The sequence below is a fragment of the Artibeus jamaicensis genome, unplaced genomic scaffold (genome assembly GCF_021234435.1).
Source record: "Artibeus jamaicensis isolate MK-2021 breed Jamaican fruit bat unplaced genomic scaffold, CSHL_Jam_final scaffold_1964, whole genome shotgun sequence".
Taxonomy (NCBI): Eukaryota; Metazoa; Chordata; class Mammalia; order Chiroptera; family Phyllostomidae; genus Artibeus; species Artibeus jamaicensis.
In genome coordinates, this window is record NW_026522030.1 from 5,298,506 (window position 1) to 5,314,146 (window position 15,641).

At 45.5% G+C, this 15,641-nt stretch overlaps 1 protein-coding gene across 2 annotated transcripts in view; it reads right to left on the reverse strand.

The window, feature by feature from the left end:
* Window positions 1-15,641, reverse strand: part of PAPPA (pappalysin 1) — a 221,280-nt gene that overhangs the window by 151,102 nt on the left and 54,537 nt on the right. For both annotated transcript variants that reach the window (XR_008389935.1, XM_037154716.2), the window contains exons 4-6: window positions 13,645-13,938; window positions 7,105-7,297; window positions 775-896 (exon numbers count right to left, since the gene is read on the reverse strand). Coding sequence is in view for 1 of the 2 variants with exons in the window: in XM_037154716.2 (XP_037010611.2) it covers window positions 775-896; window positions 7,105-7,297; window positions 13,645-13,938 (609 nt within the window). In the remaining variant the exon portion in view is untranslated. The remainder of the gene's footprint in view (window positions 1-774; window positions 897-7,104; window positions 7,298-13,644; window positions 13,939-15,641) is intronic.

A 15,641-nucleotide genomic window follows, 5' to 3' on the forward strand; every position in this document is an offset into this window, starting at 1 on the left:
AGGAAGGGCACAGGACAGAAACTGGAAGGAAAAGTTATGACATGTGGAAATGCCCTGGGTATTCCCAGAAACAACTGAAGAACAACCAAAGGCCTACTGATGTCCTGAAGCCCCCAAATTTGTGTATTGAGTCTAAGGTGACCTTGTTTGTACCTATAGCCTTTTAGGGTCTGGGGGTATTCAGAAACACACATACATGTGTCTTTGTCAGGTATGTGGCCTCGGTAGACATTTAATATCCCAGTGCTTTCATTTCCTCATACGCAAAGTGGGATGATATACTCAGGGCAGTGCAGATACTCAAGAGACACGTGTTGAATGAAGGCATGAACACTGGCTTTCACGTTGGGCCAAGGGTGCAAACTCCCAGCTGTAAGATGAAAAGGTTCCGAGGTTCTAATCTGCAGAACAGTGATCTAGTTAGCAACACTGTACTTCTGCTAAGAGTAGCTTGAAAACGTTCTCACACACGAAAAGGCAATTATGTGAGTGATGCCTGTGTTAACGAACCTTATTGCGGTGATCGCTTCGTAATACATACACATATCAAATAATCTTATTGTACACCTTAAACTGACACAGTGTTACATGTCATTTATATTCAATAAAGCTGGAGAGAAGAACAAAAAATAAAAAAATATGGGCCTTGTAGCACAATCTTAAGATTGGATGAGATGGTGTGTGGAAAAGACCACTGAATCATAAAACTCCAGATGTGTCAGAAGAGCTGCTCTTCACGTACCCCACCTGTACATCAGCTTCCGGCTGGCTTACCTTCTGCTTCCCGGGGACTCCAGTGTCCTGATGGGCCGCAGGGCATTGGGGAAGAGGCATTGAAGGCGTACTGCACCAGGATTCTCCCTTCCAGGCAAAGGTCACAAGCTGATCCCAATTCTCTAGGAGGCCAAGGAAAGAAGGAAAATGCACTGACTTAGGAACAGTTGAATGAGCCCCTGACTCCACCTGGCCGAAGGCAGTAGGGCAGAGGGCACAACTATGCTGTTAACCCTTCTCTCCCAATGCATGGCAAAGCTTCCAGAACATGACAAACAGAAATTCCTCCCCACTGCCCATCAAAGACCTTGTTGGGACCTAAGTAGCTTCCATTCTAATGGTGGATACACTTGTCTAACTTTAAGCAGCACCGAATGAACAAGCCAAAGACTCACTCACTACCTGCAGAATATTAATTTCATCCACCATTCAAAGCTCCGCTGAGAATCTGGTGTGGGGTGTGAGAATTTCTGTTGCCCCACTGGACCTCAAGTTTTATTCACTCACCAGTACGTATCAGGTACCTACCATGTGCCAGGCACCATCCTGCATCTCAGGCATTAAATAAGAAGAAGGAATGGTTTAGTTCCTTCATCTGAAAATATGTGGGCTAAACCAGAAGATGCCTAAAGAACCTTCCAGCCCTGACATTCTGGAGATGGATGAGGTACTCCTCAATTTAACAGTCAGAAGCAGTTGCCAATCGCGTGGTAACACGGGATCGCACTCATTTTAGCAGCTTTCCGAGGGCTGAGCCAATCCCTCAGAGGGACCAGCCCCTGAAGTGGAATGTTTTGGTGGCTTCCCCTACCACCTACTGTCTTTCGTGTCTGATCCAAACTCCCTCCAGCCACAACAGCCTCGGGGATCTTCCTTGTTTTCCAGACTTGGCATATATTTAGGAGGCAGTTGCTGGGAGGAAAAAGGGATGAGCTCATGTATTAGCACGGACCCAAAACTCCCCAAATCTGAGCGACCACTGCAGAGGTACTGGAAAGGGAAGAAAGCTGCCAAGAGCTGTGCCAGCCCAGCCTATATTTCTCAAAATGCAACGATCCTGCCAATAGTTCTTTCATCATTTCGAGAAGAAGTTCCCGCCTTTGGCTTCCTGCAAGAACACAATGGGGGAGCCCTGTCTTAAGCCTTGGGACCTTCCTTCCCTCCACAGGGCAGCTGTATAGGCCCTGGGATCACAAGGTAGGGCAGAGTGAGTCTGTGGACGTCACAGACTTGCTCGTCCTCCCATTCCTCCTTCACATGGCTGCCAGGGAGCTCGCCCCCAAACCTGAATCTGAGCAAGCCATGCCCCTGCTTATTTGCTTATATGGTGGCAACATGTGTAGCTGGATGGGCAGATGGATGGATGGGAGGATACATAGTAGCCACTCACACATGTTGCTGAGATTAATGGTGAACCTAGTTCAGACCCTCAATTTTCAGATTTGACATTCTCAGCTTCATCATCGTAAATATAAAAGCATACAGAGATAGAAAGCTTAAAAAGCATACCACATTCAGAGATAGGAGAGTGATTAAATAACCTAAGGTAAATCGGCTCAATGGAATGGTAAGAAGTTATCAGAAAAATATTTATAAAGATTATGAAATGTCATGAAAAAATATAAGCCATAATGTTAAGTGAAAAAGGCATATCCAAAACTGAATCTAAAGCCAGCCTGTCAATGCTGTTCAAATACATTTAATGTGATAAAATATTATTGGAAATAATTTCCAGGTGGTGGAACATGGAATGATTCCCCCACCCATATTTTTATTTCTTCTGGTTTTCTGAAACTTCTCTACATTTTGAACGTGCATGAGTTACTACTGGGCTAGCAATAACAACAATTATACGAATATACTTATAGCCAAAGGTGGGGAACAAAGAGAGAGACTTCCTCAGCATCACTATGGAGGGCAGAGTGCCATCACAGCGACCGCAATGCACGCACAGCAGTTCTGAGTCACAAGAATAGCTTCATGATGGCGATGTGATTACAAATGTCCTGGGATGAAGTCAGGAACCACACTGACCTTCATGGCCACTGAGTCTTTCTCTTTAAATTCTGTTTGGATTATATGCATATTCATAGTCACTTGCACCTCACTGAGTTCTTGACACATCCTAGGTTTCCAGTAAACACTCTGATGAGTGAATAAACCATGACACACCTGGCAGCCCTGTGCCTTGCTTTTTCACAGCTCCACAGAGTGTATTCACCCATGTTCCATCATTGACTCAAATGTCCACTCATCGTTTCTGCTGTACATTCAATGGACAGTCTTTGCACAGCCTCTGGTGGCGAGTGCTGTGCAAGTGTTAGACACTGACCATCCAAGGGTGAGTAAATTAGATCTGATGTCCCCATTTTGCAGATTAGAAAACTAATAAGGTTCACTGAGTACAAAGTAATCATCCCGAGGCCATAGCCTGGAAAGGCACGCAACCTGTGTGGCCTTTACCAAAATCAGGCAGCATCCTACACATCAAGGGAGTGTATAATCTGTGTTTCTTACCTTGGGCATTTATTTGATTTTCATGGGTGTTTGTATCCATACACACACACAGACATACACACACACATTGAAATCACAGGAATACAGGATACTAATGTGGGGAGAGATCCTCTTTCTGACCTGGGCACCGTGAGAGTCAGTGTTTAAGCTCCAAGTCTATGCTGTACAAAACAGCAGCCATCAGCCACCTGTGGCCATTTAAACTTAAACTAATCAAAGTTTAGTACATTTAGAAACCCAGTTTCTCAGTCACATAGGTCACATTTCAGGTGCTCCATGGCCACAGTTGGCTAATGGCTACCATATTGACAGTGCAGAGAGAGAAGATTTCCATTATTGCAGAAAAGTCCTATTGGACAGTGATTTGCTAAGGCATCCACCGTATATAATGACTTAACTTCTCTTCTGTGCATCTGGAATGGCACTAGTTATGCTCCATCCTTGGGACAATTCTCTGTATTCTGGGATTTGGGAGCAGAACTTGATAGTGAAAGGCTGGAACCCTTTGGCTTACAGAACAGAACAGAGCATGGGCTGAGGAAGAGGCATGGAGTGAGGTTGCCAAGGTTTCAGATCCAGGTCTGTTGGTTCCCAGTCCAGTGCTTTTTCCAACACATCACAGCCGAATTGTTCAGTTAACTGGAACCATCCAGTCAACACATGTTTGCAGGGCATATAAAAATAAAGGAGTTAGAAAAGCCAGGGGTGGCCTTGAATTATTTATTCAGTTGCCCATGTGTGAGGACACAGGCTGTGGGAGGATCTGAATGTGTTTTTTTAAGGAAAACCCTTGTATTCTCTGTGACCACAGATGTGCAGAACAGCAGGAGGACATGAGGATGGCCAGGGGCGAAAGGCTGGCATTGATGGATGTAGTGGAAAACACCAGAGATTCTGCAGGGAAGGAACAATTTCAAGTAGCTAAACAGCTCTGGAAAACTCCGTACAACAGAGGAGCTAATATTTTTTGAACACAGTGTGTGTGTGTGTGCTGGTCATTTTATTGAGCCCCCCTGAAAAGCCAGGTGAAACTGGCGCTATCAGCACGTTTCTCGGGAGGACTCAGGGTCAGACAGGACCTGAGAGGCGAGAGCCTTGCTCTAGTTCCCAGGGACCAGGAGTGGTGAAGCTGAGAACCGGACACACACAGCCTGACATCAATGCTTCTGTGCTTTGAACTAAGCCAATTTGCAAGAGTATCAACTCTGTGTGTAGGGGAGAGTGATATACATAGTTTCATTTCTTTACAACAATTTATTAAACTTGTGGACCTACTTCCTTTAGCCATAGACTATGATCTCTGTAGCTGTGAACCCTAATTAGACATGTTTCTAAAATGTCAGTTTTAATTTAACATATGATAACTCCATTATGAAATCTCAGACTGAACAGAATAGCTATTGTACAAGCCCCAACTACCAACCGGCTATTGGTTATTAAAAACATATTGATTGAAGCTAAGGGCACTATGTAAGAGAGACATATCTTATTACACAACAATTAACCCTCCCATAGGTTTCCAACAATCAGCTGGTATTTATTTAATGGACAATAACTGCTTTATGGAAGACAAATTGAATGCATACACAGGAAACTTCATTTACAAAAACTTCCATTTTTAAGTGGAACTGAGGCCAAGCTTGACCAAAAGTCTGATACTTCTCATTGCCACAGAAAAAATAAATAAATCTATGGGCTGCTGGAAAGGCTGCTCTGAAGTGTCACATGAAGTTTCCCAAACCCGGCTCTGAGCCCCCAGTGGGGGCGGCTGGGGCAGGGGAAGGGGGTTTCTACAGAGGGCTCAGGGAGTCCACTTCCTTCCCTGTGGCCACACGCCCCCAGCTGCCAAATGAAGGTTCTAGATTCAGGGACTGGTGGCAGAATGGAAAATTAGAGCCCAAATTTAATGCCACGATCTAATATAGTTTAAACACACACACACATCCTTTATAACTTGAGTTTTGGAAGGACCTAATGAACACACATGGCAGTCTGAGACCAGACATGCCAAAATGGGAGCTGGAGCCCAGCTCCCACCACCCTCCATGGGCTCTTGGTCAAATCTCTTAGTCTCTTTGGGCTCCATTTCCCTTTTCATCTGGCAAATAGGGTAGGTGATCTCCCTTTTGTAGAGTTACTGGAAAGATTAAGTGAGACTGTATATAAAGTCTTTAGCATAGAATCCTGCACAAAACAAGCATTTGCTAAGTAACCACAACCACAGAGTAATATTAATGAATGATTAGTTGGTTATTATTTTCAGCATCATCCATGTTGTACCATCATGATTGAATAAACATTTCCAAGAAGAGCTGGGGGTGGCTGTGATATACTAATCTGTCCTAAATTATAGCTAAGTTACAAAATAGATGTCAACGTCTTAGTCTGTTTTTATGACCCTTTGAAATTTGCTTCCCTTAAATCTTGAGCTCCTCAGTGGGTCTCAAGGCTAAAACGCAGCAAGAGTCAGGCCACTGAGGCATCACGAGAACCACTTTTTGCGGGAGGAGAATAAGGCTCAGGGACAGAAAGTGACTTGCCCAAGGCCACACAGCTAATAAATGACAGGGAAGCAGAACAAGATATTCTGTGCCTCAGCTCATCATTCCCTGGTTTTCTAAAAATTCTACTTTTCATTTTACAAACACTGGGCACAAAGATTATATATAGATATCTAGATATATGTTTATTTCTAGATTACACATATGCATGTATGTTTGTGTAAAATGTATGAATACACAAGGCCTGTCCAGAAAAAGTCCAGCCATTGTTAATATAACAAGAATGGTTTGCATGACATCAATGTAATCTGGCGGCCAAGGAAATTGGACTGGAATGCACATGCGTGAACGGTGATAACTTCACTGTGTTAGTCAGTAGGAGTGGTAGATGCCATTGAGGGAGCATGTGTACTGTGTGGTCATTACCTTCAAAATGACTGAGTAGAGCAACAAATCTGCATCAAATTTTACGTTAAGCTTGAAAATTCCTCTGTGGAAACTATTCAGATGACTTAGAAGGCCATAGCTATGGGCAACTGGTGATTGGCAGCTTCATCCCAACAATGTGCCTGCTCATGTACCACATGCCACGCAGAGTTTTTTGTAAAACGTCAAATCACCCAGGTGACTCAGCCCCCCTGCAGCCCAGATTTGGCACCCAGTGACTTCTGGCTTTTCCCAAATCTACAATCACCTTTGAAAGGGAAGAGATTTCAGATCATCCATGAGATTCAGGAAAATATGACGGGTCAGCTGATGGTGACTGGAAGACCTGTGTGAGGTCCCAAGGTGCCTACTTGGAAGGGGACTGAAGCATCACTGTCCTATGTGCCGTGTTTCCTACATCTTCTTCAATAAAGGCCTCTATTTTCCCATTACACGGCTGGATACCTTCTGGACACTGTATACATAAACACCTTATGTACCTTCACATAAAAATGTCTATGAAGCTGTTTTCCAATTTCAAGTCCTGAGCTCGTGGAGATGAGACCAGCACCTCCATCCCAGAGGAGGTTCTGGCAATAGAATTTTCCAGGTTTTTAGTAATAAAGCTAAATATTCATTCATTCACTTAAAATGTTCCATTACTTCATTAGTTTCTATTAGCCATCATTCCTTTATTCCTTGACCCTCAGATTTATAATGAACCTCTGTGGACCAGTCACTGTGTTAAGTGCTGGGCACTCGTCGAACAAGAGCAAAGACAAAGAATGGAGCAAAATCTCTCTCCCAAGTTTGGCTTCCTTTCCAAGTTTCCCTCTTCTTGGCAGGAGGGAGAGAGGGGAAACAACACTTCACAGTCCATACTCACCTTTCAAAGAAGTGGCCGTCAATGGGTGGGAACCATTCCAGCGTCACGGAGTCAGTCGTGTGGCCCACAATCTGGGGAGCGAGGGCGACAGGCGCCGGCTTCTTGGAGGGCTGCCAGCCCTGGTACACCAGGTCCAGGTAGCAGTGCATTCTGGCAACCTGATTGGGCGTGAAGGAGTCGGTGCAGTCGTCATCTGTAAGGGGGAAATGGTGGAGATAAGAACCTGGCTGCACAGGAGGGCACACAAGAGAGTCCTGACGTCTCCTGGAGGCCTGGGAGCCAGCACCCCAGCCCTTGCCAGCTCAGAGCTGGCCTCTTCCAGCGCTCAAGAGTTAATGGTCTGTGAACAAATTAGTGTAGTCATCACTTCTGCAGACAGGTGAGGGGAAACAAGAGAAAGGGGAGGGTGGATGAAACTGAAAAGTACATCTGAGACTGAGAGGGAACAGCCCAGAGGTCATGGCTAAGGACAAGGGCAAGGCAAGCTGCTTCCCATGAGCCCAAGATCCGCTGGTCAGTAAGTCACACATTTCCTTATCTGTTCCCTCCCTCATCACTCATTAAATATCTCTCATTCATTCATTCACTTACTTGTTTATTCACTCACTCATCCCTTTGTTCCTTTATGTACTCACTTCATTCTTTCCTTCACATTTATTCATCTACTCATTCAGTAATTCTGCTCTTTACTGATACAATGATATTGTCCTTCAAGGAAACCTTGTGAGCATCTACTACATAGGTCTCTGCTTTGTGCCAAGAGCCACAGAAAGGTAAAACATAAAACATTTCTGCCCTTGAGGATCCACCAATCTAGAAATAAAGTGAAGGTCAGTTTGTTGTATTAGTCAAGGTTGTTATAAAGCTGCTGGAGTCTGTGATGATGATCGCTGATGAACAGAAGAAGATAGCATGTTGGCGAAGGAGAGTGAATCAAAGAGGTTTCTGAAGAAGGAGGTATTTGAAGTCAACCAGATTGCATGGCTAAGACTGGGAAAGAAATGTGAGTGAGGGATTGTGGGAGCTGGGGCTGTGAGACCGCAGAGGCCTGATGGCCATGGCCCCTTCTGCACAGAACTGACACCGAGACTTTTACTGCGTGCTCAGTGTGAGCCAGGCATGGTGCACTGTGCTTTGGACACACAGAACTCTTCTATTAGTTTTGGAATAAAAAATAAACACTATGATTTTCTCCATTTTAAGAGGAGGAAACTGAGGCTAGGTGAGATCACGTAACTTAAGAACACAGGGCTTGAGACAAATCTGAGATGTGAACCCAGAAAATCTTGACTCCAAGGCCAAGCTTCTAATCAAATGAGAATTTCTTCTGAGCATAAAGGAGACTTTGTGTGGATACAGGATCCTGCAGGTGCTTGATAAATAGGAGGTGAGCTTGAGTCTGAGGGGGCTGGAACACAATTCCTTAAATGTCTTCAGATATAATGACCTTCAATCTTATGCTCTCTTTTCTAAGATGTAGACTGAAGGTGGTGACCCAAGACTCAGCCCCCAAGGAAGAAGCTTGCCTCCCATCTCTTCCTTCAGCAGCTTTATTCAGCTGCCCCAGGGTAGTGCACTGTTTTGGCTTGGTTTCCAAAAACACTACTTCCCAGAGGTGTCCGCCTGGTCAGGGTTTCCGCAGCTGGGCCCCAGAGAGAAGAGCATGGGGCCTGCCAGAGCTTAAAATAAACCCACCACTGGGAATCCTGCAGCATAAACTCACTTCCCTTATCAAACAAACAGCAAATAAGTTTGAGCAGGTGCTGGGCAGTTGGATTTTTAGGCATGAATTATAATGTAAAATATTATGAACAGCACATCTCTCTATTAATAAGGAAATGGCTGTGTACCTTAGGCACAGGCATAAACAGAGTACTAATCAATCATTTCCGAATGAAGGAAGTAACTTTAAATCTCTGATCCCTTACATATATGTCAGGAATATTTAAATCAATCCCACTACATAGAGTGGTAGTGAGCATTTAGGGAGCTGGAGCATACAAAGTATTTATCAAGATGAATGGAGAAGAAACAGTGATTTTTTTCTCTATACCCTCTGATTTGTTTCTGTTACCCCCAGAAAAGCATATTTACTTTTTATAACTTAAAAAGTAGTCATTCCCATGTTGGTTGATAAGAAAAGAATTTGGAAAATGGATTGGAGATAGAACCTGGTAGGGAAACAGAGACTTGAAATTTAAAGCCAGCATCAGAAAACAAAATCTGTCCCAGAATACACAGCAGAGAGCTGCTATGAGGACCTGGGGTGAGGTGCCCAAGGGTTTCTGTTTATCATAAATGCTCTGTCTCAATTAGCTCATGTCTGGCTTCCCACCATCACATGCCTCCTCTGCCGACATCTGTGGCCACTTTACCCTGGTCTCCAGGACTAGCCAGCACATCTTGTTCTTCTGTCCCCAGCCTGTCCCCCACCAGAAAGGAATCTGGGGATGTCAGCAAGCTGGGAGCCTGCACCAGTCCCGTGATGTCGACGGAGTGCCCTGGGTTTGCTAACCCAACTTTGTTCTCAAGAACATGTTTCCATCTGTGGCTGGGAGGCCACAGAGCACGGAGGTGCAGGGCGAGGATGTGGTTCCTTCACTTCCCGTGGACTGTGGGCAAAGTGCTGACTCCTGACAGCCTCATTTTTACCCACTGGAAATCAGGCAATAGTGATGTTACCTGCCTCCTAACACTGGTGAGAGCTTTTAACAAGCTGACCCATGTCAAGTACATGGATAACCAAGTTGCGCTTTGTAAAACCCCCTCCCTTTTTTGCTGGTTTAACAATAATGATAATGGCGATGATATTAAGAACAATAAATGAATATGAAAGTTACAGACATCCCCTGTAAGACGTGTAATATGGCAAAAAAGTGTTACAAGGAAATAAATACCACCCCAAACTCATTACCTAGAGATACCAGAATTAATCTCTAGTATACAGGTATGTGTCTGTGCATGTGAAGATGTCAAATATGTGAAATGCTCATCAGCACAGACATACACACACAAGCTCACACACACTGGTTTCACTCTCTCCGTAAGACTCTGTGACTGTTTTCACAACAAATAACGCATAAATGATCCTGCCAATTGTCATTGATGGAACACTAGTTACAATGTTAAGTCTGTTACCTGTACAATGACACCTACTATCACCTAGTTAAGTGTGATTGTTCTCCATGGTATCAATGAAGTAACTGAAGCTCAGACAGGAGAGGTACCTCGCTTGGGTCAAAGGCTAGTGCATGAAGGGTGCAGGTTCGGTCCCCACGCTCCAAACCTCATGCTCTGAACCACGGTATCACTCTCCTGCTGTTTCTTCCCTCCATCATCTCCACTATCATTGTTAGCGACCACATAATGTTGCATCATATGGATGCCTTGTGATTTATTTCAGCAATCCATTCCCTTAAGACGTGTAAGCTGTTCCTAATTTTTCACACACATGAGCATTTTTCTTCTATGCCTGGCAGATAGTAAATGCCTACTTAATATTCAGAGAATGTACCTTGCTAAGAACATTTGTATGACTAAATCTTTAAACACATCAACTGCTTTATTCCCTTAGGACATATTCCCTCGATAGGGGAAGGCTGGGTCAAAGCACACGTGCGTATTAAAAGGCCTTAACACGCAGGAAGAGGGGAACTAGACGGCGGCCCCCACAGCCTGGCAAAGGCCTGGTTACCACACTTTGGGGAGACCCTGGTGCCCGGTGGGCCCCCGATGGCCTGTTATCTTCAGGAAGTGGAGTCCAGGCTGCTTCCCAGGGCAATGTGACAATTCTCTCCTGTTGCTCAACATGTTCACCCCCATCACCTGCCCGGGGCCCGCCTGAGCCGAGCTCTTTGGGCCCTCTCAGCCTCACCCAATGTCAGAAAGAGAGCCAGGTCACTATCGATGAATAACTCTCCAGTAAGCAAAGCTTGTCCTGGTTTCGCCGTGTGACTCTGGGCAAGCTACTTAAGCTCCCCACACCACACTTTCTGCATCTGTGAAATGGGTGGAATAATAAGAGCACTTACCTCACTGGGTTATTTTGAAGATTCTGTGAGACAAACCCAAGAAGTGTTCCACACAGTGTCTGACAAACCCTAGGCACTCAATGATTATTGTAAACCTGTACTGATCAATATGGCAGCCAGCAGCCACGTATGGTTATTTCCATTTAAGTGAATTGAATTTGCGTGAGGATAACAATTCAGTGCCTCCGTCTCACCAGCCGTCGTCCAAGGGCTCCATGGCCACATATGGCCACTGGCTAGCTTCCCAGGCAGCACGGACACAGAACATGGGCTTCTCTGCGAAAGCTTCTGCAGGCAGCACTGCACTGGATCCCCTTACCCAGTCAGTGACCAGGCCTGGGCCAGAAGCACCCAGGAAGGACGGGACTCCCAGCAGCTGACCCCGCGAGGCCTGCGCCCTCTCCCCTGGACAGCCCAGTCCCTGTGCCACGGCTCCCCCAGCCCTGAGAACCCGATCCCGTTCTGCATTTGAATTTCCTCCAGCTGCTTTTGTCACCTCATCTATCAGAGATCCTAAGGAAAACAAACATTGCAAAGCTCGTGGTTGCCTTGAATATGCTTTTGCGGGTGTAAGTTTGTTATCGTAGCTCAGTGAATTAGTTCTGCTGTTAATGGGTCACTGAGCTGAGGGGTTCCTTTAAAAAAACAACAGTAAATCAATCACCCTTTAGATCTGTACAAAGGGGAACAAAAAAGGATTTAGTTTATGGGGGTCTGGTAGCTAGTGGCAGCTCCTCGGCTCCTAAGAGGCCGGCAAACTTCCAAACTCATGTTATTGTTTATTTTCCATGTGCATCGGGCTGGCCAAGAAAAGGTGCTACAGAAATGGAACGTAAGCAGGGCTGTGTGGGGCGACGGGGCTCTGCATGTGGGCTGTCAGCCGGGCTGGGAATGGGAGCCCAGTGGGAATCTGCTTTTGAGGAAATACCCAGCCCTCTGGCCCCTTTTAGAGACCTGAACTGACAGACTCTTTATATGGTTCCCCCGGTGGGTTACGGACTCTGCAAGAGACCTCAGGTTTGGACTATATGAACCTGAGGTCCCCAGAGGTCCCTGTCCAAATGGGAAGGCAGAAGACCCTTGGGGGTGATCTAACACATTGCCTTTTAGCAGCAAATCACCTTCCGACACGCCATCTGAAGCAAAGCCCCAAGAGGAATGAAAAATACTTGGAAGGGGCCTCCCAGGTTCAAGTGGAAATAGAAGCCTAGAGCCCCACCCAGAGCATCCTAGCCCCTCCCATGAGGCCTCTCTGTGGAGCAGAGTGTGAAAACCACCCACGTTGCTCCATTTCCCACTCACATGCCATCTAGGTCTTTTTTAAAGAGTGGCACCACCGTGGAAGGAAAAAAATGCCTGGAGTCAGATGAGTGACCTGTGGCAAATAACTTCAGAGAGTCCCGGCACTGTCATGTGTAAAGTGTGGACACTTCCCGCCCCTGAGAATTGGGGTTAGAATTAAATGAGATGGTGTATAATAAAATCCTTTGTGGACAATAAATTTTTATATAAGCAGAAACACTGTTACTGATCAGAATCAATTTTATAGACTTATTATAGGAGAATTCATTCATTTTTTCTGTCCCTGACTTCCTCCCTTCCTTTCTTTCTAAGACACATTTATTAAGCACATCGGCCCGATTCTAGGTACTAGGAACACAGTGATGGATTAGAGACAATCTCCGTCTTCACAGAACTTGCTTGTTCTAGTGGGAGAGATACCTGCACTGAATATTATAATAGAGTTGTGCAGATCTTGCTTTGCACAAGGGCTCTTGGCTTACCGAGCCAGCAGTGACGGCTGTGACTGCTCTGAGGGAGGGGTATCTTGTTCTAATTGGCTGAAAGTGTTAAAAGGGCTAGCTGGGGTCTTGCTATATGCTAGAAGGAAGGGTGGGGCATCGTAGAACCCAATGAGTGAATCCTTAATACTATTACTGACAGAATAAAAAGGGCTTTGATAAGACGTGTGCAGTTATAAAAAGTATCAACCCATGTAATCATTATGTATTTAAAAACTAAAAGCAACTCTCTCTTACTTTCTGGTAATAAAATAGTTAAGGAGAGTATAAGAGTTTTGTGTTCTTTTTTAAAGGTTCAAAAACCACCAGCTGCAAGAATGTATTCTGAGAAGAATACAGCTGCAAAACCAAGAGGATCGTTGGAGCTCGAGTCTAAAGAGCCCATTTTCTTGAGAAAAGAGACGATGCAATAGACTGAACGGTACTGGGTGAACTAGTGGCAGAGCCAGGCTTCTACTCAGGTTCCCTGACTATCAGCCCTGGGCAGCTTCCCAGTGTGTGTCTTTCTGAGGCCCTTTCAGATGAAAGATCACCCATGTACACTTAAGGACTGCACAGAAGGCTTAGTATTCTGATCATCTGGGATGAGGTCTTTCTTGGGAAGAAGACACATTAGCATTGGTAAACAGCTTGCTCAAAGCTACTCTGAGTCAGGAGCCCATATCTGACATCCAGCCCTACGCACCCGGCAGACAGCAGTGCCCTACCTGCGTAGCTCATGAAGTTGTTGTAAGGAGTGTTGAAGAAGCTATGAAAGCCGCAGGTGTCATTTCCTGGCCCCGGGTCACCGCAGGACTTGTATTTTGGGGCTGGGTTGGTGTCGCTGCAGAGGTCTCCAGTCTCAAAGGAGGGCTCGGTCTCCATACAGGGGTCGCTGCAAGACTGGATTTCCGAGATGCCTCGGAAGATGTGGTAGAGGCCCAGGCTGTGCCCGATCTCATGGATCATGGTGTGGGTATGCCCCGGAATGCCGTAGAAAGAGGGGTTCAAGACAATGCCACCTGCAGGGTGAAAATTGGAGCTTTAGACAAGCCAGACACTTTCCTTCCTGGTTCAGGAATCCCCCAGTAGGTGGGTGCTGCCCAAAGTCACCAAAGGCTTCTCCACCTTCTGCCTTCACTGCCCTAAGAGTTGTTATGACTTGTAATATGAATCACTGATTTAGTAGGAAGGAATCTCACATGTCATTTTATGCAATCCCTTCACTTTCAGATGAAGACACCCAGGCCTAAAGGAGTGCGGTAACTTACCCAAAGTGATTTCAAACTACTTAAAAGAGGTGGCATGATTAGCACTCAAGCGCTTTGATTTCTGGGCTGGCAAACATCTCTGCTGCTTACTTCCTCCTCGGAAAGTAAGTCATACCCTGGGTTATAAACATTCTACACACGTTCGTTTACGTGAAGGCCTCAAGGTCAGACGCCTCGGTTTCCATTCTCATTTTGCCTTCACTAACTCTGTGACATTGAGCAAGTCAGTGACCCCCTCTGAATCCCATTCCTACATCTGCATAGTCTACAGAGAGTGGACATGCATGAAGGCCAGTACCATGTTGCACTTACTATTACAACAGTGGCCAAAAGCCAGTACTTCTTGAGCATTATTATGTCTCCGCAGGCCCTGGACTGAGTGTATCTTGTGTGCATCATCACAGTCACTTGCAACGCAATGAGACAGGCGCTGATTCACAGAGAAGCAAAGTGCCTGGCCCACAATCAAGAGCTAGTTGGTGTGGGGTGGAAATCTGAACCGTGATCCCTGGGCTGTAAAACTAGGGCTCTTCATCTGAGTTCTACTGCCAATGCCTACCTCAGGGACAGAAACATGGCATCTCTATAAAGGTGTGTTCAATATTCACTGAATGCTGACCCAACAAAGGAAGTTTTGCCAGGTCTAATCACATGGAAGCAGCGAGTATAGCATTTGACATACCGTGAGAGCTGTACTTACTGTCTAACTACTTGTTACTCAAAATGTGGCTCATGAACAAACAACATGAGCATCACCTGGAAGGTGATTAGAAATGCAGACTCTCAGGCCCGGTCCGAGACCTACAGAGCCAGAATCTGAATTTTAACAAGAACCCCAGATGACTTGTCTGTAGGTTCTAGTTTGAGAAGCAATGGTCCACACAGCCTGTCTTAAAAGACGGAGCATTGCTTTGTCTGGGGAGACAAATGGAGCAGGTCTCAGCAGAATCAATGGACAGTATCACTGCATGTTCATTTCAGGCACTGGAGAAATACACATAGACTAGCAGAAAAACATTTAAACTTTAAAATCTAAGTGTGTCTAAGGGAAGGTTAAAATTTAGGTCTTGAGCTTCCTGTGAGTAGGAACTTGAAGCGCAGAGCAGTGTCTTATAAAAGAATGGTAAGAAAGCAGGACCTTGTTGATTTGTCCTGGCAAGCCTGGAGCTGGTGTGCAGGGAGTTTTATCTCAGACTGAAATGCTGGGAGGGTGAGCTCGCTCAGTCTTGGGGCTCATGGAGTCTATTAATTCGCAACAGCTCAGAGCCTTCTTCTAGCGCAAAGATAAAGATGTATGAGAGGGTTTGTGGGTATGCATGTGTGTATGTGCGGAGGGGCAGGCAGGGGTGGGCAGGGAGGGAGAGAAACTGAGACAGGCAATCTCTCTCAATTATTTCCTGTCAATCATAATATGTAACCCAATCCCCTTCTCACCCAAGACGACGGTTTCCAGG